This window comes from Rhagoletis pomonella, unplaced genomic scaffold, assembly GCF_013731165.1.
Source record: "Rhagoletis pomonella isolate Grant_MI unplaced genomic scaffold, Rhpom_1.0 Rhpom_scaffold_01721, whole genome shotgun sequence".
NCBI lineage: Eukaryota > Metazoa > Arthropoda > Insecta > Diptera > Tephritidae > Rhagoletis > Rhagoletis pomonella.
Window position 1 is genome coordinate 1 of NW_023460275.1, and position 20,613 is coordinate 20,613.

The following is a 20,613-nucleotide window of genomic DNA, read 5'->3' on the forward strand; positions in this document are numbered from 1 at the left end:
GGTTGGATTTTTTTTACCTCGCTCGGCTATTCCGCGTTAAGTTTTTTGTTGTATACCGTTTAGTTGTTTTGCTATTTTACTATTAATTTTGCTAATTTTGCTAGTAATTGCTTTTCTCGCGAACAATGGATTTTTTTTATCGCTGTAATTATTAGCCTGGGATTTCTCGTTGAAGTTCGGTGGTTTGTTTACATTAAGTAGCTATAGATTTTTGCATTTAAACATCACTAGGCTCCTATATTGAATTCCATAGCCTTTTGATTTCGTGCTCTTTTAATTTTTTTTTTACTTTTTTTTTGCCTTATTTTCCTCACTTAAGTTTTTATTTAGTCTTATTTGCAATGGGTTCCTTTTACACCCGAATGTTAGATTAAGTTCACAGCTAAGTTCACTTTTATTGCCATTTAGTTTTTCTGTAGGCCTTGTTTTAATAGTAGATCCGCATTTTGTGTTTCTTTTTCGCGCGTATATTATGACCCGCTCGGTGCCCCGCAACACGAGCGAGTGATAACATTATCGGCAGGGAAATAGGTTGACACCTCAGTTAATTAGCTGTAGACGTACATATGTATGTATGTAAGACTATTGGTACATATATGTAAATATAAAGATTCTCCCCAAACAGGTTCTTAACAGGGTGTTGGTACCACCATCGCTGGAAACCAAAAGTGAGTACAGAAATTTTTTTATCTTACTATGCACATATATTTGCACTTATGTGTGATTATTTACGTACATACCAATCATACTTATATACTTGCATGTCTAGTTGAAGATTTCATTAATCCCGCGGTAATATTTTTTTTTGTCTTTTGATTTACGTTTGAGGTATTGGAATTATTCGGAGTTTTTTTGTTTTGGAGAACATTATAACCAATGAGCTACAATAACCATTATTGAACTGACCCTAGGGCAGACCCAAACAAATACAAAGAGGTCGTTAGTAAGTTTAGCGGGGGTAGTTTGCATTGATAAATCGCTATAATTGTGGAATTTGTATTTATTAGTATATTAGGGTGGTAGGTTTCCTTTTTCTTTCTTTTTGATAAATTTCCGTATTCAAATGTACATACATACATACATGAATTTCGATACTTATTAGGGCTAGAGTTAAGAGCATTTTAATATTGTGCCTTAGGCTAAGAAAATAAAAAAAATGAATTGAGAAAACAGAATTCTGAATAGCTTTCGGGGATTAAGATGGTGTGTTAGGCACAAGTATTTGGCGGGGGGGGTGTATATATAAGACAATGGACTAGACGACGACTAATTCTTATAGAGACGGACTAATGTCAGGTTTAGGGGGCGTCGTAAAGTAAAGGAGGAGTCACGACGACGCCCAAGGCCTCACGTGGAGTCCGCGTTGAAGAAGGGCGGGATGACTCCACCTGACAGGACGGGACTGGACCTTTTTCTTCATTTCTATTTTCCCCTGTTTTTCTTAAGTTATTTATCTTTCCTGTTGTTGTCTCCCGTAGTAAACTATCAGGCATGATTAACTTTTTTTGATTATGTAGCTAACAGCAAGGCAGGCGGAAATGACCCACCCCGACGACGAGCTAGCTTGGGATGCAAGCATGCCTGCATGGCTCGACCATGCTGCTACGTAACAAATTTCAATTCAAAAATCAGTCGGAAAGAATTGGTCTTTTTAACATTTGTATATAGCAATGTGATGCTTGTTAGCCAAGGAATGTTTATCCTATATGATTCCTTTTTTTTTAATTTTTTCAAAAAAGTCAGCAATTGCCGTTATTTTTTGACTGATAGTTTTTCAGTCAAAAGTAAAAGTTAAAACTTGACTTTTATTTTTTCAGTCAAATATAAAAGTTAAAATTTGACTTTTATTTTTTCGGTCAAAAATAAAGTTAAAAATTTACTTTTATTTTTTCGGTCAAATATAAAAGTTAAATTATAAAAGTTAAATCTGACTTTTTTGTTGTTTCGCAGTTGTTGTTCATAGCAGTTTACATATTCACAATACAATAGTGGTATTCACCATAAGGAGCAACGCATTGATGTTGATACGGACCTTATGGATTACTGGGAGAGTAAAAAATATATACATATGTATTTCCCCGACTATGAGATCTGGCATGTCTTATACATCAGGTGCCACCGACACAAGTCAGTGTAGAGCACGCGTTCTCAGCACTAAGCTTATTCTTAGCGATTTGCGATACAATTTGTCGGAGCAGAACTTGGCAGCGATATTAATTGTTAAATTGAATTCCGAATCATTCCTGTAAATCTCATATCTTATCTTTCTTATATAAATATTATAAATGTCAAAGTTTGTATGTTTGGATGTTTGGGAAATCATCACGCGGAAACGACTGCACTGATTTGCATGACATTTTGTACGCAGATAGCTTATGGGCCAGATTGGTTGATAGGCTATTTTCTTAAGAGTTGCCACCTGTTAAAAAAGTTTCATTAAATTAATACGCGGAAACGACTGAATGGATTTGCATGAAACTTTGCAAGCAGATAGCTTATGATCTACAGTGGAAAATAGGCAAATTTTTTGGAAGAGTTGCCAACTGTTAAAAAAGTTTAATTAAATCAATACGCGGAAACGACTAAACGGATGCATGAAATTTTGCACACAGATAGCTTATGACCTAGGTTAGAAAGTAGGCTACTTTTTTTAAGAGTTGCTACTTGTTAGAAATGTTTAATTTAATTAATACGCGGAAATGAGTGAACTGATTTGCATGGAAGTTTTCACACAGATAGCTTATGAGCTAGGTTGAAAAATAGGCTACTTTTTTAAGAGTTACAACCTGTTAAAAAGTTGTATTAAATTAATACGCGGAAAAGTCTGAACGGATTTGCATGAAATTCTGCAAGCAGATAGCTTATGACCTACAGTGCAAAATAGGCTAATTTTTTGGAAGAGTTGCCACCTGTTAAAAAAGTTTTAATTAAATTAATACGCGGAAACGACTGAACAGATTTGCATGACATTTCGCACAGAGATAGCTTATGACCTATTTCCATGAAAGTTTGCACACAGATAGCTTATGACCTAGACTGGAAAATAGGCTACTTTTTTAAGAATTGCCACCTGTTTGAAAATGAAATTTTGCTCAAAGATGGTTTATGACCTGGATTGAAAAATAGGCTACTTCCTTAACCGGTTTTCCGATCAGAACGTACACTTACTACGGATTTCGGAAGGATGGTCTTAGACTGAAAGTAAGTCCGATAACTCAAGGCCCCTCCCATACAAATTGGAATTTTCATATTACATACATATCTCTGGAAGTATTTGTGGGAGAGAACTGGAACTTGGTATAGAGATATGTATGTGAAATCAATGTTGGCATTAGTCGATTGATTTTTTAATCAATTAGTTAATTCGATTAAATTCAATCTGATTACAGTTAATCATGATTAATTTTAATCAGACTAAACAGCTAATCGTAACCGCGATTAAAAAAATTAATTTTTAATAATTAACTCTTAATTTGATCAAGTGGGTTTGGTGATTAATTAATTTATGCTGGAATTTTCCTGTTTACACAAAGCAAGTTAATCCGGTATGGCTAAGTCGGGTCTCCTCATCAATCTGAGCAATTTGCATTTTCATTAAGATTTATACCAACAAACGTTTTACAAACTAGGTTTGTAAAAGTTCCCAGTTTATGTATTACTAATAAGAATAATTATATTTTTTGTATTATGTGCATTTTATAATCATAAAACACAAAATAATTTCTATACCAGGTGTTTGGTTTCAAATTCAGACAAACTAGACAACTTTATCATATTTTATTTTTCATTGAATGAACGATTAATGATTAAAATAAATTAATCGTAATCGCAGCCAGTAATTAACGATTAAAAAAATTTAATCATTAATCGTACAGTTGATTACGACTAATTAATTTTAATCGTCAAACGCTATTATCATTTTAATCGTTAGTTTTTGAAGGTTAATCAGATTAACATTTTGCCAACACTGTGTGAAATCATATTCATATTCACGGAGAAAAATTTACGTTTTTGACGTTACTGACTGCAAGTTTCATATTGCATATCTCTTCAAATGTTTGGGTTAAAGTGCTCAAGCTTGGTATGGAAATACATATATATGTATGTATGTGAAACGAATACCATACTCATGGAGGAATATGTGAGTTATTGGAAAAGGCGGTGTGGCAACTCCCATGCAAATAGATTTTTCTAGGCTGCATATCTCTGGAGGTGTTTATTGCAGAGGACTGGAACTTGGCACCGAGATGTGTATACAAAATTAATTCCATACTCATGGAGAAAAATTTTCGTTATTCGAAAAGGGGGCATGGTACCTCCCGTACAAATTTACTGTTTTATACCGCATATCTCAAGAGGTGTTCATGGTAGAGTACTGGGACTTGGTGCTGGGGTATGTAAAATCAATTGTAAATTCATGGAAGAAGATTAGGGTTATAAGAAAAAGGGGCTTGGCACTTCCAGTACAAATTTACTTTTTCTTGTAACATATCCCTGGAAGTGTTTGTGGAAGAATACTGGTATGGAGTTGTGTATGCAAAATGTATCAATTGCTCATGGAAAAAATGTGAGTTATTAAAAAAGGCATGTCGCCTCCCATACATACTAAAAATTTCTTAATACATATCTCTGGAAGAATAGAAAATCTCTGGAAATATTTTAAATTTGTTATGGAGATTTATTTTATAAGTGCTGACAAAAAAAATTTCATTTAGTGGAAAAGGGAGAGCCGAGTTCGACCTTATAATCTAAAGCTCTCATGAAGCATTTTCCACAGTAAGGAGAAGTGGTATTTTATCAAGGCCAATTTACTAAATTTTAGTTGGAAACAGGGCTGTTGCGGATGTGGAATGCGGATGCGAATATCTAACAGCTAACATCCGCGGATGCGAATGCGAATGCGGATGTCAAGTATTTTTAAAAAACAATTAGAAGCTAGCATAATGGCGAGATCGTTGTTTAAACAGCGCTTACAAGCCAAACCAGATACATATTTCATGTTGTTTCAGAATTTGGAGAACCTGTAACTTTAGAGCACTTTTCGATTTTAGTTTTTGTAATTCATTTTTAATACTTTCTTCTGCGACTGCTTTGAAAAATTTGTGCTTATAGCGAGCTAAATAGATGGATATGGAAAATAGATTACACAGGTTTACAAAAAAAAAAAAAGTGTGTGCATATTAAACCAAACCTATATATCCCTATGTTATTCGACATGCTGAATGCGAATCCGAAGTCCGTTAGCCTCCATCACGTCAGGTTCGTGGTCATTTGAAGGTCAAGTAGGGAAAAATTCATTGAATAAACCTGAAAATTCAATAAAATTCATCGGAATTTGACCTTGGGATGACCTGGGCATGACCTCCAGATGACCTTGAGGAATCAAGGGACTTCCATACTCGGTTTCAGTGACAACAAAAACAATTTTATTTTTATTTTTATTTTATTTTATTGAATACATTTTATGTCCTATTTGACCTTCAAATGACCTCGAAGCTGACATTATGGAGGTTAACGGACCTTGGATTCGGGTTCAGCGAATGTAAAACCTTATGTATATGAGTTTTCAGGTTTATTCAATGAATTTTTCCCTACTTGACCTTCAACTGACCACGAACCTGACGTGGTGGAGACTAACGGACTTCGGATTCGCATTCAGCGTGTCGAATAACATAGGGATATATAGGTTTGGTTTAATATGCATAAGCTTTTTTTTTTGTAAACCTGTGTTATTATTTTTGAACAAAATTCTGTTTTCAAAGTCGTGGCTGCCAGCCGAATCGGATCAGAATATTGTTATTTTTTTTTTTAAAGCACCCCGTTTTCTTATAAGCATTTGAATAACAAATAGTTTCGTAATTCTTATCTAATTAAAGGTCAGACCTATAGCTTTTTAATTATTTGAGCATCGATTCTCTTTGTAGTTAGACGTTGATCATTTCTACTGGAAGTCCTTATTGAAGGAGCTAAAAGCTTAAAAGCTTACTCGGACTTAATCCGGATAAACTGCAGTTAATTCCCGAGTTGATCCAGATCAACGCTGCCGTGTTTTTATGCTTTTACTCTTTGACTTTAAATAGCAAAAAAGACAGTTTTACCACAGAAGTTTTTAGCCAAGGATCCAATGTATATCCCTATGAAAAAAATATTATCCCACAAGTAAACAAAACTACTGGTTTTAAAATTTTGCTAAAAAAAAATTCCCCAAAGAGCCTCATTTTAAATTATTCAAACGAATAAATGTAATAGGTGGCATACGCGGTACGTCTGACTCGCGAATCATTTGTGTACGTGTTGACTCGCCTTCGACTACACACTGTTGAATCATTCAGAGTCATGCCGGGAGTCATGTTGGTGTAACTAACACATATTTATTTTCACAAACACATCCAAACCGACTCACGAGTCAGACGCACCGTGTATGCCGCCTATAACATCAAAAGCAAATCACGAAAATTTTGTTAAGAATTACAGTGTACACTTTCTTCTTTTGTATAGTTTTTTTTTAAGATTGGTCCAAAAAAAATCATAATAAAGAAAGAAACCAAAGCAGATATTTAAAGCACAGAAAAATTATATTATTAAAAGGACTATGTTCTCTTTGACGTTCGTCAAAGGTCAAGTAGAAGTGGGAACTTTTATGGCTGCCCATTGATAGCTCGGTTATATAGCTTAAGAAATAATATTTTAAAGACATTTTTATCAAAGTTGATAAATATGACATTTGACCAGTTTTGTTACACAAATACTCCTACGACCAAAATATTGGCTACAATATGTAATTTTTTTGCCATATATACGTTTTATCGGTCCACTTGCAAAATATTCGCATTCGCAAAAGCTCCGCATTGATTATTGCGAATGCGAAAGCGAATGCGAATGTTAAAATTAATGCGGAAGCTCCGCAGTTGCGAATGCGAATGCGAATATTCGCAACAACCCTGGTTGGAAATATTAGAACCCGCCGTGGCACCTCCAAGAAGCTTACACGTTCACGCGTCGAATCACTGGAACCATTTTAAGGTAAACTTAGAGTGATTGATATCTTTCGTATGCCTAGAGAGCACATGAGATTTTATAATTTCATAACCTTTACTCGCTTAAATATAACGAGCTATAACGAAATGGGCACCGAAATAAAATATAACATCATTAAATTATTTTTCATATTTGTACATATAAAAACGTGGGGTGAAACCCGCGGGTATAAGCTAGTAGGTGAATAATTTAAAGCTCAAATTAAAGAAACTCAATATATTTAGAGAAGATAGAAAACTGCAGTTGAAAGGATGTGCACTTTTTAACCGACTTTCAAAATAGGAGGACGTTATCAGTTCGTCGGAATATTTTTTTTTTTTTTTTTTTATGTATGTTACCGCATAACTTTGGACCACGTCAACCGATTTCGATAATTCTTTTTGCATCGGAAAGGTAGTGTCTCAGAGGTGGTCTCATACTAATCTGGTTGAGATCCGATCAGTGGATCATGAGATATATATATATATATTTTTTTTATATGGGAGTTGAAGTCGGTTTTTTTTCGGTTATTAAGCTCGGAGACAATTTACTATACATATCAGTGCGCGTTTACGTGTTCTGCTTCCTTCCCCCCAAATTCTTCACTAATACATTTGATTCAATCTGTTAAACATTTAATAACTATAACCAACTTTTTACTACGGGACCATGGCCCCCGGGCCTCCAAACTTGGGGCCCAATAGGTTTGCTCTGTTATCCCCTAGCCTAAAAGTGAAAAAAACGTAGAATATGAGATAAACTCGAATATCCGGCTTTAACACCAGTGGTAGAGCAATCACCAAAATTCTTAACTGTGTCGGCAAGTGAACAATCGAAACCGTTGTCAGATTACTCTTGCTTTGTAGTTAACAGAGCTTTGCATGCGATAAGCAAAGAGATAATTAAAATACAGCCAACAAGAGACGGTAACCTACTAGTGCTAGTGAAATCCAAATTGATAGCGGATCGGTTTGTCCGCACTAAAGAGCTACCTGGTGTATGCCCAATTTCATGTCAACTAAATATCAATCTAAATACCGTAAAAGGCACTATTTTCGCTCCTTGTTTGAATAATATACCAGAGGAAGAAATAATTAAAGAACTAAACAATCAAAACGTTATCGACGTCTATAAATTCAAAAAATATGTCAACGGCGCCTATGTACCTAGTGGTGTAGTGCTTTTGTCATTCGACACCCACAAACTACCAGACCAAATTGACGTATCATGGTATTCTCCCAAAGTAAGAGAATATATCCCCAACCCCATGAGGTGCAAATCTTGCCAACTGCTCGGCCACACAGCTAAACGCTGCAATAACGCGCCAAATTGTGCCAATTGCAATCTCCCCCCTCACGACCCAGAAGTTTGCAAGCGCACGCAATGCGCAAATTGTTCAGCCAACCATCCCTCTTACTCCAGAGAATGTCCGAAGTATAAGCAGCAGAAAGATATACTAAAAATAAAAATACAACAGAAATGTTCCATGCGTGAAGCCAAACAATTCTACAGAAACAACACATTCAACACAATCCCTACTCAATCCTATGCCAGTTCACTCACAGTTTCACACGAAGTTCGTTCGAACACAGAAAAAAACAACATAAATAGCAGCTCAGCTGCCCAAATCCCACAAGAGAACTACTCAAATCCTAACTCTACTAAACAACAATCAAACTTACCGCCTCAACCCCAACAAAAAGATGCAAACACAGTCTCTAACTACAACAAATACTCCCAAAATATGAGCAACAATAAATCTTTAAATACCTCAACAAAGCCAAATAACAGTACAGTTCCCACTCAACCAAAAAGCAGCATAACAAAAACCACCACAGTTAGCTCAACGCAGTCAACTACAAACGACAGTCAATACCAATCAACATTAGCAACAACACCAAACTGCCATAGTTCAATTAAATCCAACAACTCATTTGCAGACGTCGATCACGACGCAGAAGTCATGGACATGTGCACTCCACTAACACCGACACATACAGACACACTCGCGAATATCTCACCACTCTCTCAGCTATACAACAGATTCCCCGATTTCAATGCCTTAATTACGCCAAAAACACTCAAACAAACAATGCCAGCCACACAGACACACGAAGATAAACAACTAACTCAAACCACAACTTAATTCCAATTTTTTCTAAGTTAAATATTTATGAACTTTCTGTTAAATATAAACATACTCCAATGGAATATTCAGGGCTATATAAATGATAAATTCGCGCTCGAAACCCTAGTCGCCAACCATAATCCCGACATCATTGTTCTACAAGAAACACATATAGTTGACCAAAATATAAACATGCTGCACCTACCAAGATACAATATATAGTCACAACAAAGATTATTCATACGCCAAATCTGGTGTAGCGATCCTAGTTAAGCAAACTATTAACGTGCAAAATCACGAAACATCGAGCAACAATTTGTTATTTCATACTGTAACCATAAACGGGAACGCACAACTTCATATAACTAACGCATATAAAGAATGTGACGTTTATCTTACTCCGCAGATGATCAATGATATCCCTAAGTACAGCATAGGGCATCACTTGATCATCGGGGACCTCAACTCACAAAACACTCTATGGGGCTCCAAACACACATCACGCAGCGGCATAATCTGGGAAAATTTCTCTGATGACAGAAGCCTCGTTATATTGAATGACGGATCGCCCACATTGCTCACAACAAAGGGCACACTCACAACGGTCAACGTCTCTATGGCCTCTGCGGATCTAGCGGCCACCCTCACCTGGAAATGCCTACCCCAACCAGTAGCCAGCGATCACTTTCCAATTTTCATATATAATCGCATAGAGAGACATTGCAAACGTCTCAATCCGAAGTTTATACACAAAAAAGCTAATTGGAATTTGTTCGAAAGTAAGACCGATCGGTACTGCTACGATTACGAGGAATCCAACAACATAAACAGGGAAGCAGCCCAAATCAAACGTATTATCCGAAGATAAGCTAATGAGTCAATTCCTCATAACAGGCAGCCGCCACAGCGATGCAATCCAATATGGTTTAACTCAGATATTGCCAAGCTCATTCAAGAAAAAAATCTAGCATGGAATCGCTTTAAACGTAATAGAAACGAGTCCAACTGCTCCAGTTATAGGCAAATATGCGCCAAAGTTAAATGGACTTGCAAAGAGTCCAAAAAGAAATGTTGGAGCAACTTCCTCAACTCGCTAAACCCCGACATGGACATCAGAGTGCTATGGAAAAAGGTAAATAATTTGAGAGCTGGTAATACTGAAAACTTTCCAAATATAATGCTGGAATCCACTGTCCTTACCCATCCTGTAGATATTGCTAACAAACTAGCAGACAACTGGAGTCAAGTTAGCTCCAACAGCAAATTCTCCCCAAAATTAATTACAGAAAAAAACCAATTTTAAAATTGCTAATTTAACCGACCAGAAGCCTAGCTTAACAGACAGTATCAAAGACATTACAGCATTCGAACTTCATCTAGTCCTAAAGAGTGCCAAAGGGTCCAGCCCCGGAATGGATAAAATAACCTACTCAATGTTGAGAAATATCTCACCCAATCTCCAAAAGCGCTTATGTCGATTATACAACAAAATTCTAGTAACCGGTACGGTGCCACACGACTGGAAACACGCTACTTTAATACCCATCCCAAAACCTGGAAAAAGCCCCAATAGCGTAGAAGGCTATCGACCCATATCACTTCTACCCGTCATTTCCAAAATCTTTGAGAAAATAATCGCAAAACGATTAACGACCTGTCTGCAAAATAAAATATGTACAGAACAGCACGCCTTTTTAACCCAACGCGGCGTGCACACTCTTTGCCATCAACTGGAAAGCAAGTTAAAAGAAAACATGGCCAACAAAAAGCATAGTATCGTTTTGTCTGAGGACCTAGAGAAGGCTTTCGATCGCGTAATTGATACTTTTGTTATCAAACAGCTTCACGAATGGGGCATTCCGAAAACACTACTGCAAGTAATTTCATCCTTTCTATCCAACCGACTAATTACAACACGGATAGACGGCTACCTTTCCCATAAACGCGCCCTGGAAAACGGGCTACCGCAAGGTTCACCACTCTCCGTTGTTCTATATAATGTCTACACAAACTCGCTCGCTGTTGAGCTCAAAAAATCTGAAGGATTAGACTTTCTCGGAATCTACGCGGATAACATTTTGACAATATCTTCAGGCCCACAAAGGGAGGTTGGAAACCACATTGAGTCCTTGGACCATAAAATCAACATTTGGGCGAAAAGCAGGGGCGAAATAGTGCCAATTAGCAAACTTGAAGCCTTACACGTGTGCCGTAAACAGAAATGTGCAGTGACCACCTTAAAGTTGAGAGGGAACAACATCCAGATCAAAAATAGTATTAGAATTCTTGGGGTTGTATTTACGAAAACGTTACTATGGAATGAACAATCGAAGTACGTTGTGAACAAACTCAACAAAGTTAACAATCTCATGAAACTTATCTGCTCTCGTAAAAAAGGTCCACATTTAGAAACAGCCCTCAACATATGCCAATCCCTAACAAATGGCATATTACAACATTGCATTACAATCTATGGATGGACATCCGCCAATAATGTAAGGAAAATCAACACCGCCGTCAACAAATGCTTCAGGTCAGCTATTGGCGCCCTTCCTCCAACTCCCTTGGATGCCCTTAGAGTTGAAGCACGTTATCAAGACTTCCAAGACACGCGTAAGAAAAGCGCCGTGAAACTGGCGGCCAAAGCAATTACATCAACACAAGCAAGCCTACATGAGCTTTTTTGGAAACACATAAATGTATCTAAAAATGAAATTTCTAGCTGTAACTTGTGTAGCATTAAAAACACTATTAAATTATTGCTCGACTTGAAACTGCCTATTCCGGAAAAGCCACAACAACCGCAAAGTGATTACAACCAATGGTTACAAATTGACACCCAACTCAGCAGTCACACCAAAAACAACACCTGTGCTGCAGAATATTTGCATCTACTTTGCCGAATAACATTTGCAACATTTTCACCCGAAATTATATTATATGTAGATGGTTCCTTTCAAGACGGAGCAACATCCTATGCAGTGGTCAAAAAAATGGGGGGAAACAACTTCTCCGTTGTGAAACAAAGTATACTGCCACCACACGCCGGAATATTTCACGCAGAACTGAGTGCCATCCAGTGGGCCATCGAATACGCAGCAAAGCAAAATCGTAAAACACTTATATGTTCAGATAGCCTTGGTGCAACCAAAGCTCTAGCTAGCAGTACAATATGCTGAATTTGAGTCAACTAAAAAACCCAACAAAAATCCTTTGGGTACCAGGACACACGGGAATACCAGGCAATGTAGCCGCCGACCAAGCAGCAAAGGAAGCGCTGACTCTCCCACTAGTATATGAATGCCCATGTTTACACTCAATAATAACTACTTGCTATTCAGCTAAAGCTTTAGAAAACAATTTAAATGTCTGGCGTAGCTCAAACTCGTGTCTCCAAAAGCACAACAATCTGCCCAGAAGACCAAACTACGACAGTGATCTTTCCCGGCAGGACTGCATAACGCTCTCCAGAATCAGACTGGGGACAACACTCTTCTCAACCAAACACCTGCACACTAAACGCGAACCACTTTCCTGCACATCCTGCCTGACAACGTTGACTGTTGAACACATCGTGTTGCACTGTCCCATCTCTAAGAGTCACCAACAAATACGGGAGTTATTAGACTGCTCCAAAAAAGACAACATCGCCGTAATCAAAAAAATGCTATACAGCCACAACATGTTAGACGAAACATAACTACTTAAACTAACACCGGTGCATAATGGCCTCGTCGCCCGCACCATGTAGTATTTTACAAATTCATTTGTAAAATATGTTGCAATAATAATAATAATAATAATAATAATAATAATAATAATATTAGTGGTATATTTTGCCTGGCAGTCTGGCAAAAGAGCAGATTAGCTCAAGCAATGCCAGTTGTCAACAGTCGTTGCTTGAGCTCATCTGCTCTTATTTGACGGAAAAAATAAAAGTCAAGTGTTAACTTTTATTTTTGACCGAAAAGAAAGAGAAAGAAAATAACGATTATTTTTTAACTTTTTTGATAACTAGCATAACCGTTACGGTCCCTGGTTTGTAATACTGTCCAGACGTTTTCGAATTATTGTAAATTTACTGAATTATTTCATAGCACAGAATTTGATGCACATAGATCTGACTGATTTAATAATTCATTCCTCTTACCGAAGGTTGCATCGGCTTTATGCAATGCTTAAAACAGATTTAAAATTCATCATTGCGATTATAATTCTTCTATTGCCAGGACCGAAACTTAATAATAGTTGCGTTCCCCAACTTTTCTGGGTTTAAACTTGTAAAACTGTCAAAAAGCAAAAGAAGCCAGAGAACCGAATACGGGATCGCTTTCTGGTAAATTCCTGTAAATTCTTCCAACTTCTTGCGAGTTAGAGAACGCAACTAATAATAACAGATTGGCGCTTATACATCCTGCTAGTGTTTGGCCGAGCTTCTCTTCCGATTTATGGCGTGCGCCTTAATGTCGTCACATAAAAGGGAAGAACCTACAGTTTTACGCCGACTCCGAACGGCAATTGTAATTTTATGAGAAGCTGTTTTCATGCAGAAATACACTCGGAGGTTTACCATTGCCTGCCGGAGGCGTGCGCTGTTAAGAAAAAAAAAACATTTTGCAATATATTTTGAATGTTGCTTTGACCAGCGCGTGAATACGGGCCCTGCAGAGTGGCAGCACGCACTGCTAACCACTAAACCACAGCGGCGGCTACTTAAATGATTTAAAATTATACTTTGAATTGCTGTAAACTGAAGCTTATTTTAAGAGTAAAATATTGATTACCGTTTCAAAACCAGAGCCGCATTATAAAGCGCTGTGTTAGATTGGGGCGCATACCCGAGATTATATGCACAAGTTAAAACCTTTTCCACAGTATCTCCAATGACAACTTCATGATGATGTTCAATATACCTAAACATTGCCTCCAGAGCAATGGGTACAGAACAATTTGCAGCGTTGAAGTTAAAAGCCATTTCTCTTATCGTGCGTGAGTTGATTTCTTTATAATCTAGTTGTTTGTACCGATCCAATGCTTCATAGTATATCGTTTTATTTTTGAAAGCTGCAATATGAAGTATAAAATAGATAATCATTAATATCCACATAAAAGTTGTATCTAATAGCGTACACTTTCTATATCCAAGGGTTCTTACTATAGTATTTAAATCAAATATTGACAAAGAATTATTTTCTAGATGTCTCGCAACACAGTCTGTTAGAACACTATCTAAAGTGGCGAGTTGCATCACTAGCAACGACGAAGTAGTATTACGAAATCTAAAAATAATTCGATACTTTTATTTATTTTTTAATTAAATAGTTAAGCAAAAAGCATTACCGTAATTCCAAAGCAATATGTATGCCTCGGCTTAGATAGAAGCAATCCTTTACACTGAACTGAGAGGACATGGATATGATTTTAGAAAGTAGTACATTGGGAAACTTCTTCCAGCCAAAAGGAGTATGACCATATGCTAGCACAAAAGAGGCTAAACGTGCAAATTTATAGGGCAATCGGGCAGCTATATCGTTTTCAATTGCTTCCATAGCCAATTGACACAATCGCCGTTCTAGCGGTATGAAACGATATGTACCACCTAAGTTGTTATTAAAATGCATGTACCGATGACAGTGTTTTAAAAATCGTAAATCGGATTCCTTGTGGCCAATGCTTTTGACTGAGGTTAGCACATTAGACCAGTAAGCATCACATATACTTGCATCAGATATCTTTAAAGCACGAATTATTTGAAAGAAGTCCCCATCATCATAAAGACTTGGAAAACGTTCTGAAGTAGAGATCGAATGTTTAAAAACATCTACTGTAGGTTCCCGTTGATGTGGTTCTAAAAATGGCATATATGCAGCGATTAGATCAGTTTTATGCTGATAATGAATTAAATCCTTCATCAATGAACTTAGTGGGGCAACTAAAGCTGCAGGCTCCAAATGATAACCGAAAATTGTACTGGTGGTTTTAAGGTCCGAGATACTTAACTTTGATAAATTCGGTTGCAATAGTAATAACAGATTGCGAATAACACGCCCGTTTTGTTGGGACCATGCTGGATGATTCAACAAATGTAGCAATTTTAATACAGTCCTTTGATTCTCCGCACCGATTGTAAAATTTTTTAGTACATCATCTATCTTCGCCTTAAATGTTTCTAAAATATCAATTGTAATCAAAGGCTGCAGATTTATTAGACAAACTGAAATCAAACGTAAATCGTCCTCGTTTTTGCATTGTTGAATATGAGACATTACATGAGGAATGAAGTGATTACAGACTGACGGTACGTGGAAGTCATTTCCAGTATTAATACCTACTGCCAGGCGAGATAATGCAGGTAAAGCAATTGGATTATCTGGTGTAGTCGCAATTTTTTCCAAAGCATTGCCCAGCAGCTGACTAACAACGGTATTTTCGTTTGGTATCTCAAATTTGCGTAAATAAAGGTAACAACAGCTTTGTTCCGCTATATTCATCGCTTTTACATGAGGTTTCAACCCATGTAAAATATTTTCTAGTAATTTGTCTTCAGAATCGTATTGAATACTTCGGCAAAGGTCTTTGAGAACTAGAATGCACTGTATAAAATGTTTATGATTTAATTTATGATGTGATGTTTTTATTAACTCCGACAACTGAAAGAAAATTTCACGATATAATGCAAATTATATATTGCCGTCATAAAACGAAAATAATATTAATTACTTTGTTCTTATCTTCGCAAGAGTTGATTTCGGCTAGGACATTGTCGGAATTTTCATCATATAACAGAGTTTTGAATTTAAAATTTGCAGTTTCTTCAAAATCGGTTATTGGTTCTTTGGTATTACATTTAGTCATTAGATTTGGGCTACATATCGCTCCTTTAGTCGTAGTCCTTTTCGGTTTGCAAATTTTATAGACATTTATGTTGCCCTTTACATTATACATGCATTTACTATATGTATAAAGCCACTCAACAAATTTAAGCCTTTGTGTTGTCATTGAGCTTGAAAACATATCCTAATTGTCTTATACGAACAAGGAATACAACTGTTTACTTAAACCTTACTAGAAGTAGGAAAGCAAAAAAAAACATCAATGCTATTCGATGTATCCAATAAAACCCATAATAAAACCGATGTTTCCGCTATACATCGAGAACTCGATACATTTGTATTTGATGCATCGACTTTTGTGTGCAATGTACACAGTCCGTTCTAAGACTGCTTTTACACAGTTCAAGTAATTAATTCAACTCAATTCTGCTCGCATGTGAAAGAGAGGGGGTGAGAAGAAAAGGGACGAGTACACATGCGTCGTTTCAACCTTCTTGCTTTGCTTTTGGCAATTTCGTTGCTTCCTATTTAAAGAACCAAAGACTTTCGTTTGGAGCTAAAACGGTCGAAAAAAGAGCTAAATAATACTAATAGTAGCTAAAATGAGGAGCTACATATTTTTGTTTAGGTTGAGCATTTATTGACGTTAAACTATGTTCACATTACCAACATAAAATACTTAGTTTCGTTTAAAATACCTCACTAAATTAAGTGCGTTCATACACGCGATTCTTTATTTTTCTTGACAGCTTTGTAGCAACCCTGTGTTATTGTTTATTTAACCTAAAGAGATCGCGAATGTGAGTAATTGCGTGTATTTTTATATTCTGAGTTGTTTGTGGTAATTTTTTAGATTTTAGATGAGTGATCAAAAGAGAAAGCTTCTGGAAATATTTTACAAACTACCACGCGCGATTGTTAAAAACAAAAACGTCCAAACACAATGACATATCAGTGGGACAATACTTTTTTCGATTATTATCGATAAAATTAGAACCGACACTGATTTGTTCGTGATTTGGTTCTTGTTTTAAGATAAACTACGTACTTTCAACTTAATTTACTGAGAGACTTTACAAGGCGAAATTACTTAGTTTGTACTTAATTTATGCGTAAATTAAGATTGGCCTCTAAATTACGCTAATGGGAACATAGATTAAGGTTGTTTTTACATGTTCGGAAATTTGGAACAAATGCAGTTGGGCTCCAAATCTCAAAAAAAAAACGATTGGAATCCATAGAGATGATTGAGCTGAGTATAACGGTATACTTCTTTTTTGGGCAAACAACAACAACAAAAATTATCAAAGGTTAAAGTTCAAAATAAGCAATTTTTGAAATCAAGATTTCTTAAAAACGGATGGATGGATCTTGAAAATCTCATCTCTTGATCTCATTTAATTTTATATATATGTTGTACAGTTCTTACAAAAATTGAATTAATGTAAAATAATTATAAAAACACACCTTTTGCAGAGAACACCTTTCTGCGTAGGCGGCCTTCGGCCGCACTTAAGGATTATAACCCTCACAACGTAGCATTCTCTTTCTGTGTTGCGAAGAAAAGGCACTGAACACCTTTTGCAGAGAACACCTCTCTGCGTAGGCGGCCTGTGGCCGCGCTTAGGGATTATAACCCTCACAACGTAAAATTCTCTTTCTGTGTTGCGAAGAAAAGGCACTGAACACCTTTTGCAGAGAACACCTTTCTGCGTAGGCGGCGTCGGCCGCACTTAGGGTCTGTAAGCTTTAATTTTCAAAATCCATTCATTCGTTTTTGAGAAATCTTGATTTCAAAAATGGCTTATTTTGAAATTTAACCTTTGATAATTCTTGTTGTTGTTGTTTGCCCAAAAAAAGAAGTATACCGTTATACTCAGCTCAATCATCTCTATCGATTCCAATATTTTTTGTTTATTTGAGATTTGGAGCCCAACTGCATTTGTGCCGGCAATTTTAATAAAAATAACGAATTTTATAAGTCTAAGGGCCGGTTTCTCTATCTCCGGTTAACACTAATCCCCCGGTAAACATCGGTACCGACCTTATCGACTCCCTGTTATATGCATGGAGTTAGAACGTCGATAACAATGTTTAACCGGGGAGTTAGTGTTAACCAGAGATGGAGAAACCGGCCCTAAGGGCCGGTTGTTCAATTTCTGGTTATCACTACCACTACACTATCGACGATTTCGACATCTGTTCGATAAAGCTGTAGTTGTGCTTAACCGGAGCTTCTACCTCCGATTTGTGCTAATCAGACATTGAACAACCGGCCCTAAGGGCACTAAGCTGCGGTCAAACATCGTTATCGACGGCTTCGACTCCATGCATACAACAGGGAGTCGGTAACGTCGATAACGATGTTTAACCGAAGATTAGTGTTACCCAGACATTGAGTACCCGGCCCTAAGTGCTGAAAAAAATCTTTAAACCAAAATAAGGTGCATATATTTCAAAATTCGTTGCTATGACACTTATAACAGTGAACTAAAAATACTTTACAAACTGTTAAAGTCTGTAATTTAAGATATTTGAATTGAAAAATTTTTTCGCAAAATTTTTCTGGAAAGTTTTACTTCCATCTCTCCTTAAAGGTAAAATTAGTAAGGTAAAACAAAATCCGCGCTATCAGAAAAATTATTTTATTTTAATTAATTTTTCAACTCTTTAACCTCGATCCAAGAGTTCATGGTGGATACACTGCATCTCGAAATTTTCCATTTTATCAACGCATAAGTTTTGGCTTATATATACCAAATACAATAAAACTTTCTGGAGCTAAAAAATTGCTACATAAATTTGAAAAGAGCTAAAAAAAGAGCTAGGAGCTAAAACCCGATTTTCGGAGCTAAATAGAAAAATAAAGAGCTAAATCTAGCTCGAAAAGCACCGAAATGGCAACACTGCTCAGTATATCCAGTAAACAAACTTAGCTAAATTTTTTCACCAAATTTGGTCCTTATAAAGGACCAGTGTTGCAAGCAACGCTTTTTCGGTAATAAGGGTGTTGTGCAGCAATTCAATGTGGTGAAAATTATTTTAGCACTATAGAAATGGATAGAAAAATATTTCAGTGCGCTTGAACATCTCAGGTTTAACCGAAATATAAATGTATTTAGAATATTTATTTTATTAATACATACCCAATTTTTATTTTACTGTGTCAAAGTCATTGCTCAAATATTTGTAATTTAGTATTTAAGTTAACTGTGAAATATATTGAATGCACAAATTAAATTATGGAAGGGACTTATTTACATGGAATTGGAAACAGGGCTAATGATATACTTTAAATATGAATATACTTCTTAACTTTTTGAGAAAATTTACATACAGGTTCGAAATTATGCCAGTAACTTTCAAAGTTTCCGTAAGCATCATTTTGACAGTTTTTAGTTAAAGATGCAGTTATATATTTTAAAATAAGATATTTCGATTTTTTGTTAACAGTTTTTTGGATATCTTCTTTAGTTTCCGAGTAATTGACTACAATGTTTTCGGTAATTTGGCACAAATTACGTTAGCAATGCTGTCGTACTAAACTAATCAAGATCTTTCAAATAGCGTTATCTGTTTTTAAATATCTGCTTTAGTTTCCGACATATTCACCCTTATCAAGAGTTTCATTTTCTCGGGTGGGTGAAAAAATTTCTGGCGAACCTCACGATTAGACTGATTAGTAAAAAGCATCGTTAATTAATAAAAAAAAGTTTAGCATTAGCAAAAAAGTCACGCATTAATTCTATATACGACCAGACCAACACCCGACGCCGTTATGTCTGTATTTAATAACGGCTCTATGACAAAATATTCATGAAATGTATTCGTAGATTTTTATTTACTTCATTTCATACATAAATATTAATCTAATTTTTTTTTTTAATAAGTACCAGGAATAATTAACAAAAAACTATTTCACTTAAGCTTAACCATCTTTTAGTTGCTCGGAGCTAATTTTGGAACGCTTCATAAAATATTTTCATAGACGGTAAATGCAACTCTGGGTGCATCATTAATGAAAAACCAACACAAATAATTAAATTTGTGGATTGGAGCCTTTTGAAATGGCCTTTAGAAACGGCAATGGAATTTCGACACTATTCAAGGAATTGTGAATATAAGCTTCCTTCCATTTGGCGTATTTGCGGTTTAAACCTTCAGAAAGTTAAAAAACAAAAACAGATTTACTATTTTTATTTATTATATATTTTTGAAATAAAAATACTCCACCTTGTACACCAAAAAATTTCTTTAAACCATCTTGCACAGTAGTTTGTTGATCTTATCTTCACGGTTACCGAAATCACCAACCTCAACGTAGTGATTAGCCCTCTTGCGCCAGCCACCGGTTGGTGTTGAGCTTGAATGGCCACAGGAAGTTGGAGGCTTTCTTGAAGTGGGATCTAACGGTGAATATTTCGTGCGCTAAATAATCAACGCACTGAATATCGTGCGCTTTGCGCAATTCGCGTTCGATCACAAAGTTGTCAGAGATTGGGACACGTTTGTAGATCAATTCACGAACTGATTTAATATTTGGATAGCCCCATGTGATATAGGGTTCGGCAATGCGTAGCATATTAATGGGTAAATTTGAAGAACCATTCGTGGTGAATGTGGCGAAAACGGAAC

The 20,613-nt window shown here is 36.3% G+C and overlaps 1 protein-coding gene across 2 annotated transcripts; it reads right to left on the minus strand.

Annotated features, from left to right (window-relative positions):
• Positions 1 to 58: 58 nt before the first annotated feature.
• Positions 59 to 16,273, minus strand: LOC118752661. Of its 2 annotated transcripts, XM_036487544.1 has the most exons (5): positions 15,866 to 16,272; positions 14,486 to 15,795; positions 14,276 to 14,424; positions 13,930 to 14,209; positions 59 to 413 (listed from the first exon to the last, which is right to left on the minus strand). In XM_036487544.1, exons 1-5 carry the CDS (start codon positions 16,157 to 16,159, stop codon positions 395 to 397), a joined length of 2,052 nt encoding a protein of 683 aa, XP_036343437.1. In that variant the 5' UTR covers positions 16,160 to 16,272; the 3' UTR covers positions 59 to 394. The 2 variants fall into 2 exon arrangements, with proteins under 2 accessions (XP_036343437.1, XP_036343438.1); XM_036487545.1 differs by lacking the exon at positions 59 to 413 and having other exon boundaries at positions 14,064 to 14,209; positions 14,301 to 14,424; positions 15,866 to 16,273.
• Between the last annotated feature and the right edge of the window lie 4,340 nt (positions 16,274 to 20,613).

Bases quoted from the DNA above. Each gene is read 5' to 3' on its own strand.
- LOC118752661 (XM_036487544.1), bottom strand. From the start codon at position 16,159: ATGTTTTCAAGCTCAATGACAACACAAAGGCTTAAATTTGTTGAGTGG. The intron at 14,425-14,485 runs GTAATGCTTTTT...AATTATTTTTAG, and splicing joins CATATTGCTTTGGAATTACG to ATTTCGTAATACTACTTCGT. The intron at 14,210-14,275 runs GTACGCTATTAG...TTCATATTGCAG, and splicing joins AACCCTTGGATATAGAAAGT to CTTTCAAAAATAAAACGATA.